The sequence below is a fragment of the Phoenix dactylifera genome, unplaced genomic scaffold (assembly GCF_009389715.1).
Source record: "Phoenix dactylifera cultivar Barhee BC4 unplaced genomic scaffold, palm_55x_up_171113_PBpolish2nd_filt_p 000540F, whole genome shotgun sequence".
In the NCBI taxonomy this organism is placed as follows: domain Eukaryota; kingdom Viridiplantae; phylum Streptophyta; class Magnoliopsida; order Arecales; family Arecaceae; genus Phoenix; species Phoenix dactylifera.
In genome coordinates this window covers 193,484-211,228 of record NW_024067949.1, presented here as the reverse complement: position 1 = coordinate 211,228, position 17,745 = coordinate 193,484, and the positions used below count along the sequence as shown (strand labels likewise).

Genomic DNA, 17,745 nt, shown 5'->3' with positions numbered 1-17,745 from the left:
AAACCAAGAGGGAGGAGGCACTCTCACGGCACAAAAGAAAAGGAGAGAGGGGAGGAGCTCTCACGTCACAAAAGAAAAGGAGAGAGGGGAGGAGCTCTCACGTCACAAAAGAACCATGATATGGGCTGCCCCTTTGTTTCCCCTTTTCTTCCCCTTTTTTTTTTGTTTGTGTGCGGCTGAAACCATCATGGGAGAGGGGGGCTGCCGTATGCTATTTATTAGATGAGAAGAGGGGGCCACATGCTCCCCTTTTTTTTTTGTTTGAACCCTAGGCGTGAGCTCCTACAAATTAGGAGCTCACGTCTATCTTTCGGCAAGAGGAGGGGCGTACGCCCCTCCCTCTAATCCTCTCATGTCCCACGCCCAAGCCTCATCTCATGAGGTGCGTGGGCCCCACTTTCAGCCCTTTTTAATCCCCTCACAATTGAGGTCTAATCTAATTAGATCTCAATCAATTTATGAATCAATTAGGACTTATCCATATGAGTCCTAATCCAATTATGACCCAATTGAATCTTGACTCAATTAAACTCTTCAATCCTAATCCAATTAGGAGTCATCTTAATTTATTAGATCAAAATTAATTAGGACTTTAGGAATCCTAATCCAATTAGGATTTATTTAATTTTAGTCCTAATCCAATTAGGACTCTAGGTATCCTACTCCAAGTAGGACTTTAATTAAATTTGAAGTCCTAATCTAATTAGGACTCTAGGAGTCCTACTCCAAGTAGGACTCTTATTTAATAAGATCAAGCCCAATTAATTAAGTCCAATTGATTCAATTGAATTGCAATCCAATTGCAATTACTCCTTCTTCAACTCACTAACTCTTAGTGGGTTAATTAATTATCAATCAAATTGATAATCATGAACTATTGTGATTCCAAATCACAACTCAACCATCGGATCGGTCAATACCTCTATTGTGTGTGACCCCATAGGTTCTATTCTGTCTGGTAGTGAGATATATTGTGATCCCTATCACAATATCATTGAAACTCCTTCTTATGGGTTGGAACAATTCCAACTCTTCTCATTTGGGTTCACTAATCACCAAGTGAATGCCTCTGAGTCTCACAATCCACCAGTGACACCTAGCAGCATGTAGTGGCAACCCAGCAGAATGGAATGATGAACCTCTAGGTGCAGTTATCATATGATACAGTCCTTCTATCGTGGATCCCTACAAGACGGAGGTCTTGGATAACTCGTCAAACCCCATCGTCTGTCATATGTCAAGATTTATTCGACTTAAGTTCGAGAATGGAAAACTCCTTTTCCACTGTACATACTACCCCGGCCGAGGATTTACGAACTCAGTCTCATAAATCACATAGGATCTCTCTTAACCTATCAAGATTGATAGATTCCATCTAGATGCACCCCTACTCCTACAATGAACCTACTGCAGCCAATCTGCACCACAAGAACCCAATTGGCTAGGGCTTATGTTTATGTGCTCGTCAAACTACAGCAACCTCACTGTGAATAGCCGAGGCATCGCAGGTCAAAGGACCAGTCATACAACTACAGCATCAAGTAAGTCACTGACGAGTGGATAGACATCCAAGTGACTACTTGCTATGGTCACGCTCAGTACCCTTGTTCTCTAACAAGCACTTGCACAATTGCTCCAGTGTCGCCACACTGTGGACTCAAGACTCGTCCATCAAAGAAAGCGATCTGTGCACTAATCTCAGCGGATCGATCACCGTCCTCGTGATGATCCATCGATCAGGAGCAATTCAGAAATTAATCACCAATGACACATGCCTCAAATTCTCAACTCTTGAGAATATGCGTCATCATCTTATTAATTTCTTGGACGATTCATGGACTCATAAGAACATGAATGAAAAGAATGCCCATTCTAATAAATTCATTATTAGGTCAAGTACAAATTTATGTCCCAGAATAAAATAATGCGTCAGCCAAATTGGCTTCTAGGGCATACTTCTAACAATCTCCCACTTGCACTAAAGCCAATCAGCTATAAACCTAAGCCCCATCTTCTCAAGATGCGCTTCAGTTTTTTGCTGACTTATCTGCTTAGTGAATGGGTCCACCACATTTTCTGTGGAGTCTACTCTCTGATCCTTTACTTATTTCTTTTCAAGGTAGTCGCTTATTAGGTTAAACCACCGCTCTATGTGCTTCGGCTTCTGGTGAGACCTTGGCTCTTTAGCTAGTGCTATGGTGCCTTTGTTATCGCAGTAGCGTGTTATGGCATCTGATGACATTACAGCTAACTCCGCAATGAACTTCTTAAACCAGAAGGTTTCCACTGCACCCTTAGATACGGCTTAACATTCAGCTTCTAAGGTAGAATCTACAATAATCGGTTGTTTGGAACTCTTCCAATTTACTGAACCATCATTGCATATAATCTGATGTAGACTTTCTATCATCAATATGTGTGCATCCTTCTACCTTCAACTCTGATCTTCTTCCAAAGACCAAGAACATGTCCGTAGTTCTTCTCAAGTACTTAAGACTGTTCTTCACAGCTATCCAGTGCTTCTTGCCTGGATTTGACTGATATATGCTCGTGACACTCACAGCATGTACTATATCAAGTCATGTACATAGCATGGTATACATGAGGCTCCCTATAGCCGAAGTATAAGGGATCTTGCTCATCCACTGAATCTCTTCAGATGTGTTGGGGCACATCTTCTTGAAGAGATTTACCCCATGCCTAAGGGGTAATAATCCCCTTTTAGAGGTTTCCATGCCGAACCTCTTCAACACTCCCTTTATGTAATATTCTGTGACAGGACAAGCATCCTCTTAGATCTATCTCTATAGACCTTAATTCCCAAAATATAGGATGCTTTTCCAAAGTCTATCATGGAGAATTCCTTAGACAACCAAACCTTGACTTAGGATATCATCCACGTACAATACGAGGAATGCAATAGCCCTCCCACTAACCTTCTTATAAACACATGGTTCCTCCTCGTTTCTTGAAGAAATCAAACGATTTGATTATATCGTTGAAACGAGTGTTCCAACTCCGAGATACTTGTTTTGTCCATAGATGGACCGTTGCAGCTTACAGACCTTGTGATCACCATCACAATATCATGATATGCTACAACAACAAGCAATATTCGAATGGACTTCACATGGCTACAGGTGAAAAAGTATCCTGATAATCAGTGCCTTCGCACTGACTATAACCTTTCGCCATTAGCCTTGCCTTATAGGTCTCTACCTAGCCATCCGAACTTAATTTTCTCTTGTAGATCCATTTACACCCAATAGGTACTATACCTTCCGGTGAATCTACTAAGGTCCAGACTTGGTTGGAATGCATGGAGTCTATCTCTAACTTCATGGCTTCCAGCCATCTCTCGGAATCGATGTCTAACATCGCCTCGTTGTAGGTATTGGGATCCTTACCTTGATCCCTATCTCCCATGAGGAACACTTCCTCTACATCCTCTGTAAGTATACCTAAGTACCTTTCAGGAGGATGGAAGATCCTACTAAATCTACGAGGTGGAGGAGGTACAACATGTACTGGCTCAATATGAATAGGTTCTATAGGCACAATGGCTCGTTGCTCTTTAGAGACTTTCTCTTCGAGCTCAATTTTTCTCCCACTGCCTCTATCAAGGATAAACTATTTTCCACGAAGATAGCATGTCGGCTCACAAACACTTTGTGATTCTCTTGGACGTAAAATTGTATCCTAATTACTTTTTAGGATATTCTATAAAACGAGCACTAATTGTCCTATCCTCTAACTTGTCCGCCTGTTGTCATTTGACTTGGGCCGAACATCCCCAAATCTTGAAATAACCAAGACTCAGCTTCTTACCATGTCATATCTCATATAGTGTGGTAGGAACAAACTTAGAGGAAACACTATTCAATATGTAAATAGCTAAAAATAGGGCATCTCTCTAAAGAAACAAGGGTTGATCAGTGAAGCTCATCATGGACCTGACAATATCCAATAGGATCTGATTTCTCCTCTCCGACACTCCGTTAAGCTGAGGTGTACCAGGAGGGATCCATTATGAAACTATACCATTCTCCTTGAGATAATCACGGAACTCTCCACTAAGGTATTCACCTCCTCGATCTGATCGAAGAACCTTAATGAGTTTTTCTGTTTGTTTTTCTACTTCATATCTGAACTCTTTGAACCTTTCAAAAATTTCAGATTTGTGTCTCATACACATATCCATACCGTGAGTAATCATCGGTAAATGAAGTAAAAAATTACAACCCCTAGCCTGCGCATCGAATGGGCCACACACATAAGTGTGTACTAGGGTAAGTATCGTAGTGGACCTCTCCCATGTCCTAAAAAAGATAATTTGGTCATCTTTTCTTGAAGGCAGAATTCACAAATCGGATATGACTCGAAAGTCAATGAGCTCAGAAGCCCATATTTCTTCAATTTGTTTATTCTGTCTTCTCCTATATGACCAAGCCTGAGGTGCCACAAATACTTTAGATTTATCTCATCTCTAGATCTTTTTGGATCCTATGGTACTCACTGTTTGCTCAGATACATTCACAGGTACATCCAAATGTAAGTGATAGAGACGGTCAATCATAAAACCATATGCATCCAATTTATTTCTCAAACAAATTGAACAATAGTCTTATAAAAATCTTTCTGTGCTAAACAAGATACAGAAATCAAATTTCTGTTTGCAACAGGTAACAGTCTCTAAGTATCCTTTTAATAATGAGCATATCTGGCATACCTTCTGAAGGTCTGTCACCCTTCTTACTCTTTATGCTTTCCATGTATGTAGGACAGTTCCTCTTCCAATGGCCGTCTTATGATGCAATGGAAACACTTTTCCTTGCAATCGGCCTTTTTCTTGGAACTTCCTTACTTGGCCTTTTCTCGGTCTTCTGCCTTTTCACAGGTTTCTTCTTCTTCCAAGTAGACTCTCTCTTAGAAGTAGAAACCAACTTGACAGCGAGAACGATGCCCCTTGAACTCTTCAAGGTCCCTAAGGTAGTTACCAATTTTATTTAACAATTCTATTTTGGTGCATACAATCTTGTTCATATGGTAATTTACTATAAACTGTTCATATGAAGCTAGAAGGGATTGCGGGATCAAATCCGTTTGCAATTCCTTGTGCATGGTCATGCCGAGCTTCTCAAGCTCCTCTAAGTTCTTTATCATGGTCAAACCATGATCATGGACAGACTGCCCATCACACATCTTGGCCTTGAAGAGCCTCTTGGACACTTCAAAACATGCTGCGTGACTCTGTTCACCATACAACTCTTGTAAGTGATATAATATGTCCCTGGCAATCTTCATGTTCTCATGCTGGCATTGTAATTCATTGGACATGGATGCCATTATGCAGCACCTAACTTTATTGTTATTGCTCGTCCACTTAGCATGCGTCTTACGCTGATGAGTGATCGGACGGATTGGTAACACGGGGATTCCATGGTCTAGCACATACCCTAATTTCTCACAATTCAAAACTATTTTGAAATTTGCTGAGCCAGTCTTTATAATTGGGTTTGGTCAAACGGTTGTTCTATAGGATATGAGTTAAGAGTCTAGAAGCTGAATTTCTAATCCTCAGAGAGTAAAGATTCTAATTAGAATTTTGTACTTGATCTCTATTTATTTTAGGGCCTTTTAAAACAAATATACCTCCCACTATTTTCTCGAATCTCTCACACTCCTCTAGTAGAGAAACAGAAACCTTGCGACTCTAGGTTTCAAGTGGGGTGCTACGGTCCCACCAATTTACATACCACCTCACCTAACAGTTATTGGTGACAAATAAACGATGAGTGTACAACTCTTGTACAATGCTTCTCAAGCAAGTTGTAGCGTTATCAGGTCTCTAAGTAATGAAGACCTCACCTAACAGTTATTGGCCCCATTCCTTAGTTAAGTCGGACCCACCGTATAACCGCAGAAGTAAAGCCGTCATTGGGTCCCTCACCTAACAGTTATTGGGCCCAACCCTATCTTTATCCCTACAACATCTCATGCCTAATAGAGAGGTCCAGTCCCCCGATGCAACTTGCCCACTGTATCCAGCCGAGACAAATCAACGCCGGAAAGACCTTAGCAGCTCTACTACGGTGGAAGACCGCTAGACTTAATATTTTCGAGGAGATTTAATTTAGGTCTCTTTCATTTAATTATCTACATCTCATGCAAATAATTATCTACCCGCTATGCATAAACATAAACATAAACATCCAGGCATAATAACAAAAATTAAACTGGTGATGATCATGGATCCAGGATGGGGTCATAGTACAAGCACATGCACGTCAATTGGTTAGATCGTCTTCAACTCTTGACTCGATCTTGAGCACCCTTGGTCCAATTGCGATCAACTCCTTGATCCATCTCCAATCAACCGTTGATCTCGATCCGCGCAAATCGTGCTTGTAGAGGCATGCACCGATCAACCATTGACATGCAAACACATCACAGCTTACATCCTAGATAACTTTAAAAATAAATAAAATTAAATAATAGTTACAACCCTTTTTCATGAGACACGCAGGTCTCTAATACATCAATATAAGATGCACGCAGGCATCTGAAAATCTGATTTACATGCATCACATAACATCACAAAATATCTCAGACATTGCAGAACATTTCAGCACAATTAAAGGGTCCATCCATGATCATCACCATACGCATCTCATGCATTAAATAAAATTTACAGATCTGAATATTTAACAGATTATGTCATCTTATGAGTTGCTGATCATGCAAGATATGATTCTAAATATTTTTAATCTCATTAACAAATCAATAGAATCATTAATCTAATTGCATAGAAAATCAGCATGCAGAAAAATCAGCAAGCTGAAAATTCTGCATGCAGAAAAATTCAGCAAGCATAATCTTTAAATTTTCAGATCTATTATGCCTTAATCATTTAATTCTAATCTTAATCTACGCAACCATGGCTCTGATACCACTGTTGGAATCCCTCGCACGCCGCAGAAAATTTCAGAAAAATTCTGCGCGCAGCGGAAGACATGCGCGAGATTCCGTTCATCGCATGAACATATTTTAAAACCGTCGTTCGTAGATAGATTAGGATTAAATACTTTTACATAATATTAGGAAGATCAGATCTTCACCTTGTGCGGGTAGATATTCACCGCAATCTGATGATCGTGGTATTTGTTGGAAGGTTCGCTTGAAGCCGCACACGCGTTCGGCCTCTACGGGTATCCACACGAGGCAGAGAACCAATCCAAACTCTCTAATCTCCCTGGGGTGCTAGCTCCCTTGCAAAGATATGTTTTGATGGCTGAAATCCTCTCTTGATTTATCAACTCTTTGATAAATCTCAAGAGGAAGAAGAAGGACTTGAAAGGGAGGAAGAAGATCCCATCTTGCTGCCTCCTTTTCTTTTATTCTTGTGGATGGAAGGAGGTTGAAGAGAGAAAGCCATACACCACCCTATTTTATTTGATGCTCATGGCTGAAACCCCAAGAGGAAGGAGGCTTGCCCATGGCACAAAAACCAAGAGGGAGGAGGCACTCTCACGGCACAAAAGAAAAGGAGAGAGGGGAGGAGCTCTCACGTCACAAAAGAAAAGGAGAGAGGGGAGGAGCTCTCACATCACAAAAGAACCATGATATGGGCTGCCCCTTTGTTTCCCCTTTTCTTCCCCTTTTTTTTTGTTTGTGTGCGGCTGAAACCATCATGGGAGAGGGGGGCTGCCGTATGCTATTTATTAGATGAGAAGAGGGGGCCACATGCTCCCCTTTTTTTTTTTGTTTGAACCCTAGGCGTGAGCTCCTACAAATTAGGAGCTCACATCTATCTTTCGGCAAGAGGAGGGGCGTACGCCCCTCCCTCTAATCCTCTCATGTCCCACGCCCAAGCCTCATCTCATGAGGTGCGTGGGCCCCACTTTCAGCCCTTTTTAATCCCCTCACAATTGAGGTCTAATCTAATTAGATCTCAATCAATTTATGAATCAATTAGGACTTATCCATATGAGTCCTAATCCAATTATGACCCAATTGAATCTTGACTCAATTAAACTCTTCAATCCTAATCCAATTAGGAGTCATCTTAATTTATTAGATCAAAATTAATTAGGACTTTAGGAATCCTAATCCAATTAGGATTTATTTAATTTTAGTCCTAATCCAATTAGGACTCTAGGTATCCTACTCCAAGTAGGACTTTAATTAAATTTGAAGTCCTAATCTAATTAGGACTCTAGGAGTCCTACTCCAAGTAGGACTCTTATTTAATAAGATCAAGCCCAATTAATTAAGTCCAATTGATTCAATTGAATTGCAATCCAATTGCAATTACTCCTTCTTCAACTCACTAACTCTTAGTGGGTTAATTAATTATCAATCAAATTGATAATCATGAACTATTGTGATTCCAAATCACAACTCAACCATCGGATCGGTCAATACCTCTATTGTGTGTGACCCCATAGGTTCTATTCTGTCTGGTAGTGAGATATATTGTGATCCCTATCACAATATCATTGAAACTCCTTCTTATGGGTTGGAACAATTCCAACTCTTCTCATTTGGGTTCACTAATCACCAAGTGAATGCCTCTGAGTCTCACAATCCACCAGTGACACCTAGCAGCATGTAGTGGCAACCCAGCAGAATGGAATGATGAACCTCTAGGTGCAGTTATCATATGATACAGTCCTTCTATCGTGGATCCCTACAGGACGGAGGTCTTGGATAACTCGTCAAACCCCATCGTCTGTCATATGTCAAGATTTATTCGACTTAAGTTCGAGAATGGAAAACTCCTTTTCCACTGTACATACTACCCCGGCCGAGGATTTACGAACTCAGTCTCATAAATCACATAGGATCTCTCTTAACCTATCAAGATCGATAGATTCCATCTAGATACACCCCTACTCCTACAATGAACCTACTGCAGCCAATCTGCACCACAAGAACCCAATTGGCTAGGGCTCATGTTTATGTGCTCGTCAAACTACAGCAACCTCACTGTGAATAGCCGAGGCATCGCAGGTCAAAGGACCAGTCATACAACTACAGCATCAAGTAAGTCACTGACGAGTGGATAGACATCCAAGTGACTACTTGCTATGGTCACGCTCAGTATCCTTGTTCTCTAACAAGCACTTGCACAATTGCTCCAGTGTCGCCACACTGTGGATTCAAGACTCGTCCATCAAAGAAAGCGATCTGTGCACTAATCTCAGCGGATCGATCACCGTCCTCGTGATGATCCATCGATCAGGAGCAATTCAGAAATTAATCACCAATGACACATGCCTCAAATTCTCAACTCTTGAGAATATGCGTCATCATCTTATTAATTTCTTGGACGATTCATGGACTCATAAGAACATGAATGAAAAGAATGCCCATTCTAATAAATTCATTATTAGGTCAAGTACAAATTTATGTCCTAGAATAAAATAATGCGTCAGCCAAATTGGCTTCTAGGGCATACTTCTAACACTCACGAGCTATATGAGGCTCTCTCGGCTGGGGAAGAAAGGATCTTTCCTATTCGAAAAAAAATAGAGGAGGGAGGAAAAAGGGATGCTCTGTTTCCGAAAAGAATAGAAAAAAATAATAATAAATATGGAGGGGCTAATGTTTGAGAGGGGTGGCTAATTTCTTAGGAAAGGTGATGGAGGAACCTTTGATGTATTGCTCTTTGAAGTACACTCTAAACTTTTACTTTGAATGATTTATATTTTCTGATATGTTCTTGATCCATGCGTAATTATTTCGTAGATAGCTCTTTAATGGATTATGATTATTGATATATGGATTGCTTTAGTATTTGATTCGTCGTAGACGTAGAAAGCACGATGAATGCTTAGAAATTGAGTTCATATGTTCATGAAACATATACCATGATTAGATCTATCCTACAATTAATCTTGAATCAAGAACCATAGAGTTTATTTCTTGGATGTAATATCATCAAGGGGGATTCCAGATCCCTACCGTCTTTATTTCATCGAACTTTGTTTATTGATATATTGTTCTCTGCTTTTAATTTCTGAAAATCAAAACATCATCTTAATCCACAAATTTATTAAATTAATTAATCTAAAATTATACTAAATAATCTTATAAATATTTCGTTTCCTGAGGATTCGACCTCGGACTCCCGAGAATTTACTACTTGTGCGATTCTCCTATACTTGGGAGATTAGTTTCGCGAAAGCAATTTTGCGAGCGCGTCAGTTAGGTTTAGTCCGTGCCATGAAGTTGAAAATAGATAAACACCCGTCTCCCTACAAAATCGGATGGATCAAGAAGGGTGTTGAAACTAGAGTGGACAAGATTTGTAGGGTGCTACTATCGATCGGCCGGTATTACAAGGATGAGGTGGTAGGCGACGTGGTCAACATGGATGCATGCCATGTGCTACTCGGGCGTCTGTGGCAACATGACACAGACGTGATGTATAGGGGCCGAGATAATATTTACATGTTTCAATGGCAAGGTAAGAAGATTCTACCAGTGCCAAGGAATGAAGGATCTACCCCCGAAGCTTCTAAAATAGAGGGAAAGTCTTCTCTCACTGTACCAAAGGAGTAATTTGTGAAAAATCTCAAGAAGACTAACGGGATAATGGTGTTGGTCGACAAAGGAGAGGACACCCCTACCCTGCAACAAGTACCAAAAGTTTCTGGAAAAAGAAATGCGGTAGGAACTTACAGCAAATGGAAGCCAAGAAAGTATGGAGAAGAGTTGTATCCAAATGCCAACTCACAGTCAAGTTGTTTCTAAGTAGAGGGGACTAATGCAGGACGGGTTCCTTCCATGGAACAAGGGGACATGGAGAAGAAATTGCAGCCATGAAGATTTGAAGTCTCTTCTCCGTGGGGTGTTTGGATCAATCCCATTCAAGGAGAGATCAATCCCATGCTCAAGGAGAGTTGAATCAAATTAGTATGCTTCTAGATTTTGGTTTAATCAAGCCGGTTTAGAGTCATTGTTTATTGCTGAAATTAGCTCATCTTTGGTTCTGAATTAAGTTGGGATTAAAAGTCCTTGTTAATTTAGGATTTGCTTTGTGTTAGGTCCCATTGTTTAGGCTTAGGGTACATCTGTAATCCTATAAAAGGATTGCTAGAAGAGCCGTACTCTTCTTCTTGTTATTCTGGATTTTTTCAGCCGCCATTGAAAGGAATGAAAAGCTCCGTTTTTCAAGCACTTGAATCCCCCGTTTTCATGCTTTGTTTTCTGGGACATTGAGGTGTTTTTTTTGGTTCAGCAACAGCAACCTCTTCCTCAACGTTGATTCTCCTGTTTTGAGTCTGTAAGTCAGGTTCAACGTAGGAGATATTCAAGACATGCTTCCCTCTGCATCAGAAGTGAATCCTTCTTTCGTGCAAAAAATACAACATCTATTGCAGTGATGGGGGGCTTCAGAATTAGATAGGAGTTGGTGGTGGTGGTGGTAGAGCATGCTGCAAATTCTCTACAACCTATTGCAAATGTACTAGAATATTCAATCCTCTGGATTTTTCTTCAAAAATTATTAGCTAACTAAACTGCTTAGCATATCAAACATTAATTTTTTATTTTTAGTTTTAAGGCTTAGATTAGATGTATAAAATAGGTAGTACAAATAAAAAGATAATAAAAAATACAAGAAAACCTAAGAGAAAAGTAGATGCTTTTTTTTACTTAAAAGAAGATAAGTAACTAGTCGTCCGTGAAGTTACCATTATAAAATTATCCAAAACTTTTAAGTTACACACAATAAATATGAAAAATTCTCTTGGAACCCAACTAATGGATAATAAGCTCCTAGAAAGGCACCATGGTGCTTATTATGGCAGTATATTTGGATCTCATGGTGGATCATGGATAGACCTCAATTATTGAGCGTAATCCCATCACTGGCTTTATTTTGTAGCCAGAAAAACCAGCATCAAGGAAAATTTTTCTCCACCCTTCCTCATCTCTTTGCATTCCGCCACTAACAACCATCATTAACATATCAAAAAAGAGTTGAGTCTCTGTTGACTTGTTAGAGCCATCATCACCAGCTTTCACAACCATGTCCACTATAATCAGCTTCCCTCCATTCTCCTTCGAGGGAATTGCCCCTTTGCAACGCCTCAATATCTTCACGCAGTCATCATCACTCCAATCATGTAAGACCCACTGTATTTTAAAAATTAGTTCAATCGACATGAACACAAATAGAAATTAGGAAAAAAGGCCAAATGCTACCCTCACACATTTAATTCAATCATTCTACATGTACTGGTTTTAGAAGCACACGTAATACAAGTCCATGACTTATGTAAAAATGTTCTCGTGGTTAGTGTAAATAGAGGAATATAAATAAAAGTGATTTATTTCTACAACTATGAAAATGAAATGGATTCTTTGTTTTATAAACTTGGGGGGGGGGGGGGGGGGGGGGGGGGGGACAAGATTGTTACCAAGCTGACAATCTAACATGATGCTAGAAGTGGTGTCTCCTGGCGATCCAATTACTGCTGAATCACACAGACCTCTATGAACTATTCTAATGCTCTCATGGGATGTTGGATCGGCAAGCAATTTACAATTTGGTAGCTATATTCTGATAAAAATGAGTCATGATCATCTCCATTACACACGCTGAATTGGATAAGTCCAATCACTCAATCATGGCAATTGCCTACCAGGTATATCATGTAATAGATCATGGTTAAGTAAACTGTGGTAAATATTGTGCATTTCTGCATGAAGCTTACATAATCAAAAGTAATTGCCCAATATATAAATTAAAAAGCCATCATTGGTTAGAGTTGCGAACAGATCAAACTCAGGGCAAATTCATGCTGCATCCAAACTTGATAAGACAATTCAAGTTTATATTCGAATTCGGATTCGTAGCTATCAAAATGAATGAGCTCCAAACTAACATCTAAACCGGATAGATAATTGGACTTGAGTTTGAAATTGAGTTAGGAATTGAGTTTTTCTAGGTGTAGTTCGACATCAACTATCCAAGAATCATGAACTCCTAAAATTGAAAGGACTCTTATCACAATGGTCCATCATATATTATTAAACTATGGCAAAATGCATGAGAAAGAGCATTGTGTACGAAGTGAATGATTAGCTTTGAAAAATTATTATCTTAGAAGTATATTTAAGAACTCATTTGTATTTAATTTGATGGAAAAATAATCAAAATCTAAGTGCCAACTAGATTTGGGAACTAATGCAATTCATGTAATCAATCCTTTTTATGTTTCTAAATTTATGTATACTATTCAACTTACCTGATTTTCAGATTTGAATATATTTATATCCAAGTTCAATCCAATAAGAAATCCGACCTCACATATGGAATCCAATATTCAATAAGAATATTCAAAATATAAATTTAATCTATAACTAATTATTATAAAACAATTGGATCAAGATACTAGATTTCCGTGCATCAGTTACACCTCTAAGACTTGTTGGGAGCCTATCTAGTTGCATTTCTTTCATCCTTTAAGCTGAAATTTCTTTGGTACGTGAACAGTGAACTCCAATAATTTTACTTTAATAATATTCGTTTATCTGGTCAACTTTTATCTTCTTCTACATTTGTTTATGTGAAAGAACTTTAAAAAAAAAAGAAGAAGAAAATCACTTTCATCTAAAGATCCACGCGCTAGACTTTTCGCACCACCCACCCCGCGTGGTAGGAGCAATGTCATGATCTCATCTCCGAATTTTTTGCTAAGCTACTCTCAAGGCTCAACAACTGAGGTAGATGCTTCAATTGTAACAAACCAAAACAAGAACAGGCTCATACTGATTGCAAAGTCCAAGGAAATATGCCAATAAATCAGAGTTTGGATCTCCTTCTCGTTGTGAGAAAGCCGGTCTTCCGATTACAGTTTTCCGTGATTCAAGCAATGGACTACGGTTGCATCTTTGCATGAAAGAAGAATTCACTTTCCTTCATACAAATCCACCGTTGGATCATCCTCCGAACAGCTCTCAAAGCGATCCTAACTCCATCGTCCATCCGCACAGCTCGTAAAGTGACCAGCGGATGATCCGACGGTGGATTCGCGCCGAGGAGGTGAATCCTACTTTCTCGTGAAAGAAACCCCTTCCACCCTCACGCGACGGCCCTAATTCGATAGGAGATGCTGTGACTGGCCCATCCAATCACAGCCATCCGTTCGATCACCGATAGCCTAACCGAAGCGCCTGTGAACATGAGTTTGCCCGACAAGCTTAGAAGCTTACCTTCAACAGCGCTACGTCGGCCGGAGGAACACGCTCGAACATATCCCCTCCGACGAAATCCACCGTCGCCGGAGTCTTAACTTCGGCAGCAGCCGCGGCCACGATGTGAGGCAAGTCGAAGACGGTGCACTTGATGTCCGGGAAGGCCTCGGCGATGATCATCGCCATGGTCCCGGTGCACCCCCCAACATCCACCAGCGACTTCACCCCCTTGAATGCCTCGCTGCACTCCCTCACCATCACTTCCCCCACCAGCTGGGAGTCGCTCGCCATCGCCGCGTTGAGGAAAGCGGCGAGTTCCGGCCGCTCCGCCGCCGCCTCGAAGACATCCTTCCCATGGGCTAACCGGAATGGCGTGCGCTCTTCCCCATGGAACCACGCGCTCAGGGAGTGCCACGTTTGGATGAGGAGGGGATCGAGCATGCCGAGCACGTAGGCCGACACGCTCGTCCGCTTCGCCTTCAGCAGAAGTTTCGAGAAGAGCGTGAGGACGTACGTGTCCTCTTTTCCGTCTCCCACGACGCACTTGGAGAAGCAGCCGGAGTGGACGAGCATGCGCATGAGGCGTCGCAGGGCGGCTGTTCGGCCGGGAGGCAGGGATAGCATGGCGGCCAGCTCGGAGAGAGTGACGGGGCCGCCGTGGCTGTGGATGGCGTCCGGGATGCCGAGCTCCACGGCACACTTGAGGGACATGGAGGTTACGAATTTGAACGTGTGATTCCACACGTTGCCCTGAGCTTCCAGCTCCTCCAGAATGTCCTCTCCTCTAGTTCTTCCCTCCATCACCCCCTCTCCCAGCTCCTTTCACTCCTTTTGTTTCTGGTGCTCTAATACCAGCGCCTGCGTTTATTTTTTGGGTAAAATGCACCTGCTCTTTATATGGCGCGGGGTAGACTAACCACACGGCTGCCGTTTGGTGATCCAAATCGGATCGCCAACGTGATTGCAGGTAGCTGAAGATTCTTATCCCAGGATAATATAATCCTGGATGATGTAAGATTACTGTATTTTAGTAATTAATTAAAAATTTGATATTCACGAGTAATCCATTTATTATTCTATAGGAATCCAAAATTAGTGATCATATAATACCAAAACTATATCTAGTATATTCCAGAAAAAATATATTTATTAATCATATAAAATATATTATAATAAAATAATAATTATTAATATATTCCATAGAGATATATTATTAGTTCTATAAATTATTAATCTGATAAAGATATATTAATAACTATTATTATAGAAGCAATATTTTTATTTATAATTATAATATGTTATTTTTTAAAAAACCAATTTTTATTTTAATTAGAAAAATAAGGCAAATAAAAGTAATATATTAAAATTATCATTAAATAATACTATGACAATAATACGATTAATAATATATTATAATATAATATATATCATGTATATAATATATAAATCATTATAGTAATTGACGGTGTATTTATATGCCAAAGATAATAACATGATATATTTTTATTGAACTGAGAGGTATTTTTATCCTCAAATTTTTGATCTCAAAGATGAGTATCATATTACTAGATTGGGCGGTGATTTGTGGAGTCAGAGCAATTTGAGATCACTGCCATGTAGAATCACTAGGGTGCAATCAAACACGGGGATCTCATTATCTTCACCCACATTATCCTTGATTTTGGGATGCCCCATACCAAACAACCCTTAGAACCTATTTGGAAAATTCTGAAGTGGATTTCCCATAGGACAATGCATTATACAGTTTATTTAAGTAAGACCTATATCAACCCAACCTTTTTCCTTTCCAAATTCTATAGGAAGGAAAAAAAAAAACCTCTATAGATTTTTTTTCCTTTTCAATCCTGCAGTTCAATAGCCCTATAGACCGACGTCTAGAAGAAAATAGGCCGACTAATCGACCTGATTTCTATAAAATATCCAGTCCAATATTTCTGCAGGATTTTTCAAACAAACCTTTAAATACTTGCCTTAGGAATCAAGATATATGTGAGTTTTAGACCAAGAATAAATAATTCATGGTTGTTTCGTAAAAGCAGCCCACCTGGTCCTCTTATGTGATTATTGTCTCCGTTCTTGCGTGGGCAACCCACCTGCTCCTCTTTAGCCGAAGAAAATTATATTTGATCGATCCGCTCTGTCGACTGAAATTTGGAAATTGAACTGTCTTTCGAAAAGTGTATTTTGAGAAATAATACAAATACAAAACAAACCATATCTCTGGCCCCTCAGAGCGGCCCGCCAGCCGAGAGAATGGACTTTTTCGTGGTCAGGTAATGTTTATAGTGTGAATTAATTATTGATAGCAACAAAAATCAGGTATGAGCGTTGAACCTCAAGTAATTTAATATGGGTTGGTTGGTGATTTGGGCATACCTTAAGGCAAACTCCGGGCAATGGACCGGCCGACTCCCCCTGCATTGTAGGATATACTAAACAAACATGCATACCAATTTTCTACGCACACATGTTGACCAAGATCTCCTTACGTCGACTCTTCTTTGAACATAGAAACAAACCAAGAAATTAAGTACGCTTGACCGGTAAAGTTTTCCAAGCATAAAGCTTCAATTCTTCAAATCATATCCACTGAGCTAATCACATGAAAAATCTTTGCCATCAATCTCAGACATCTCATTGCCCATGGTTCTGCATTTCCACTCTTTAAGGCCCCTCAAGCTATTTCCATTAAACTAATATAATTCAATTAATTTGAGAGTTTCCATATGGCATTAAACACCGGATACCTTGGCAATCATAGGGAACTTTCATTACCATGATGAAGGGGAACAATATAATCAATATTTTAATCCAAGTCACTAAGCAATCCCATGGGCCAAGTTGAGTTCTGAACTATCATAACGGCAGTAGTCGTGGGTTGTCTCTTACTGCATCGATAAACAAACATCAAATCCGAGGCTAAAAGAAAACCAGCAATAGAATTATATAAGCTCATATCACTAGCATAATCTATATCTATAGATCATATTAACTGAACCGGAGAATTATCGATACATAAAAAATAAATCTTAGAATTCGTAAAACTATATAGTAGACCAAACTACCCATAACTTGGCTGTACATAATGGGATTGTGAGACCCTGAAACTGGGCCCGGTCCATAGACCGGCCCAGCCCAAGGATTTCGGCCTCACGTGCGGTGCACGTGAGGGCGTGTGATGAGGGGGGGAGCCATCCCGAAGAAGCGGGCTCCCCTATTTTTTTTAGGGCTTCCGCTGAAGCCATTTGAAGAGGAGCCACTGCCGGCCGAGAGAGAGGGAGAGAGAGAGGGAGAGAGGGGGGGAGAGAGAGAAAGGTGGGTCTTCTTCGGCACGGGTCTTCTTTGATCCAGGTGGTTCCATTGCGCCGAAGAGGAAAGAGCCGCCGGAGAGGGAGGAAGCCGCCGGACCTTCACCAGGGCTAAGGTAAGGATTCCTAACCTTTACCTCTTTGCTGTACCATTTAAAAAAAAAAAAAAACGAAAGGAAGAAAGAAAGAAAGAAGAAGAGAGGGAAGA

At 40.3% G+C, this 17,745-nt stretch overlaps 1 protein-coding gene across 1 annotated transcript; it reads right to left on the bottom strand.

The window, feature by feature from the left end:
• Positions 1–11,686: 11,686 nt before the first annotated feature.
• On the bottom strand, positions 11,687–15,068 carry LOC103698327 (trans-resveratrol di-O-methyltransferase-like). Its single transcript, XM_008780324.3, has 2 exons — positions 14,227–15,068; positions 11,687–12,144 (listed from the first exon to the last, which is right to left on the bottom strand). Exons 1-2 carry the CDS (start codon positions 15,007–15,009, stop codon positions 11,839–11,841), a joined length of 1,089 nt encoding a protein of 362 aa, XP_008778546.2. The 5' UTR covers positions 15,010–15,068; the 3' UTR covers positions 11,687–11,838.
• Positions 15,069–17,745: the final 2,677 nt, after the last annotated feature.

Excerpts from the sequence above, each read along its gene's own strand:
- LOC103698327 (XM_008780324.3), bottom strand. The coding sequence starts at position 15,009 with ATGGAGGGAAGAACTAGAGGAGAGGACATTCTGGAGGAGCTGGAAGCT. Across the intron at positions 12,145-14,226 it reads CCGACGTAGCGCTGTTGAAG|TGGGTCTTACATGATTGGAG; the intron begins GTAAGCTTCTAA and ends TTTAAAATACAG.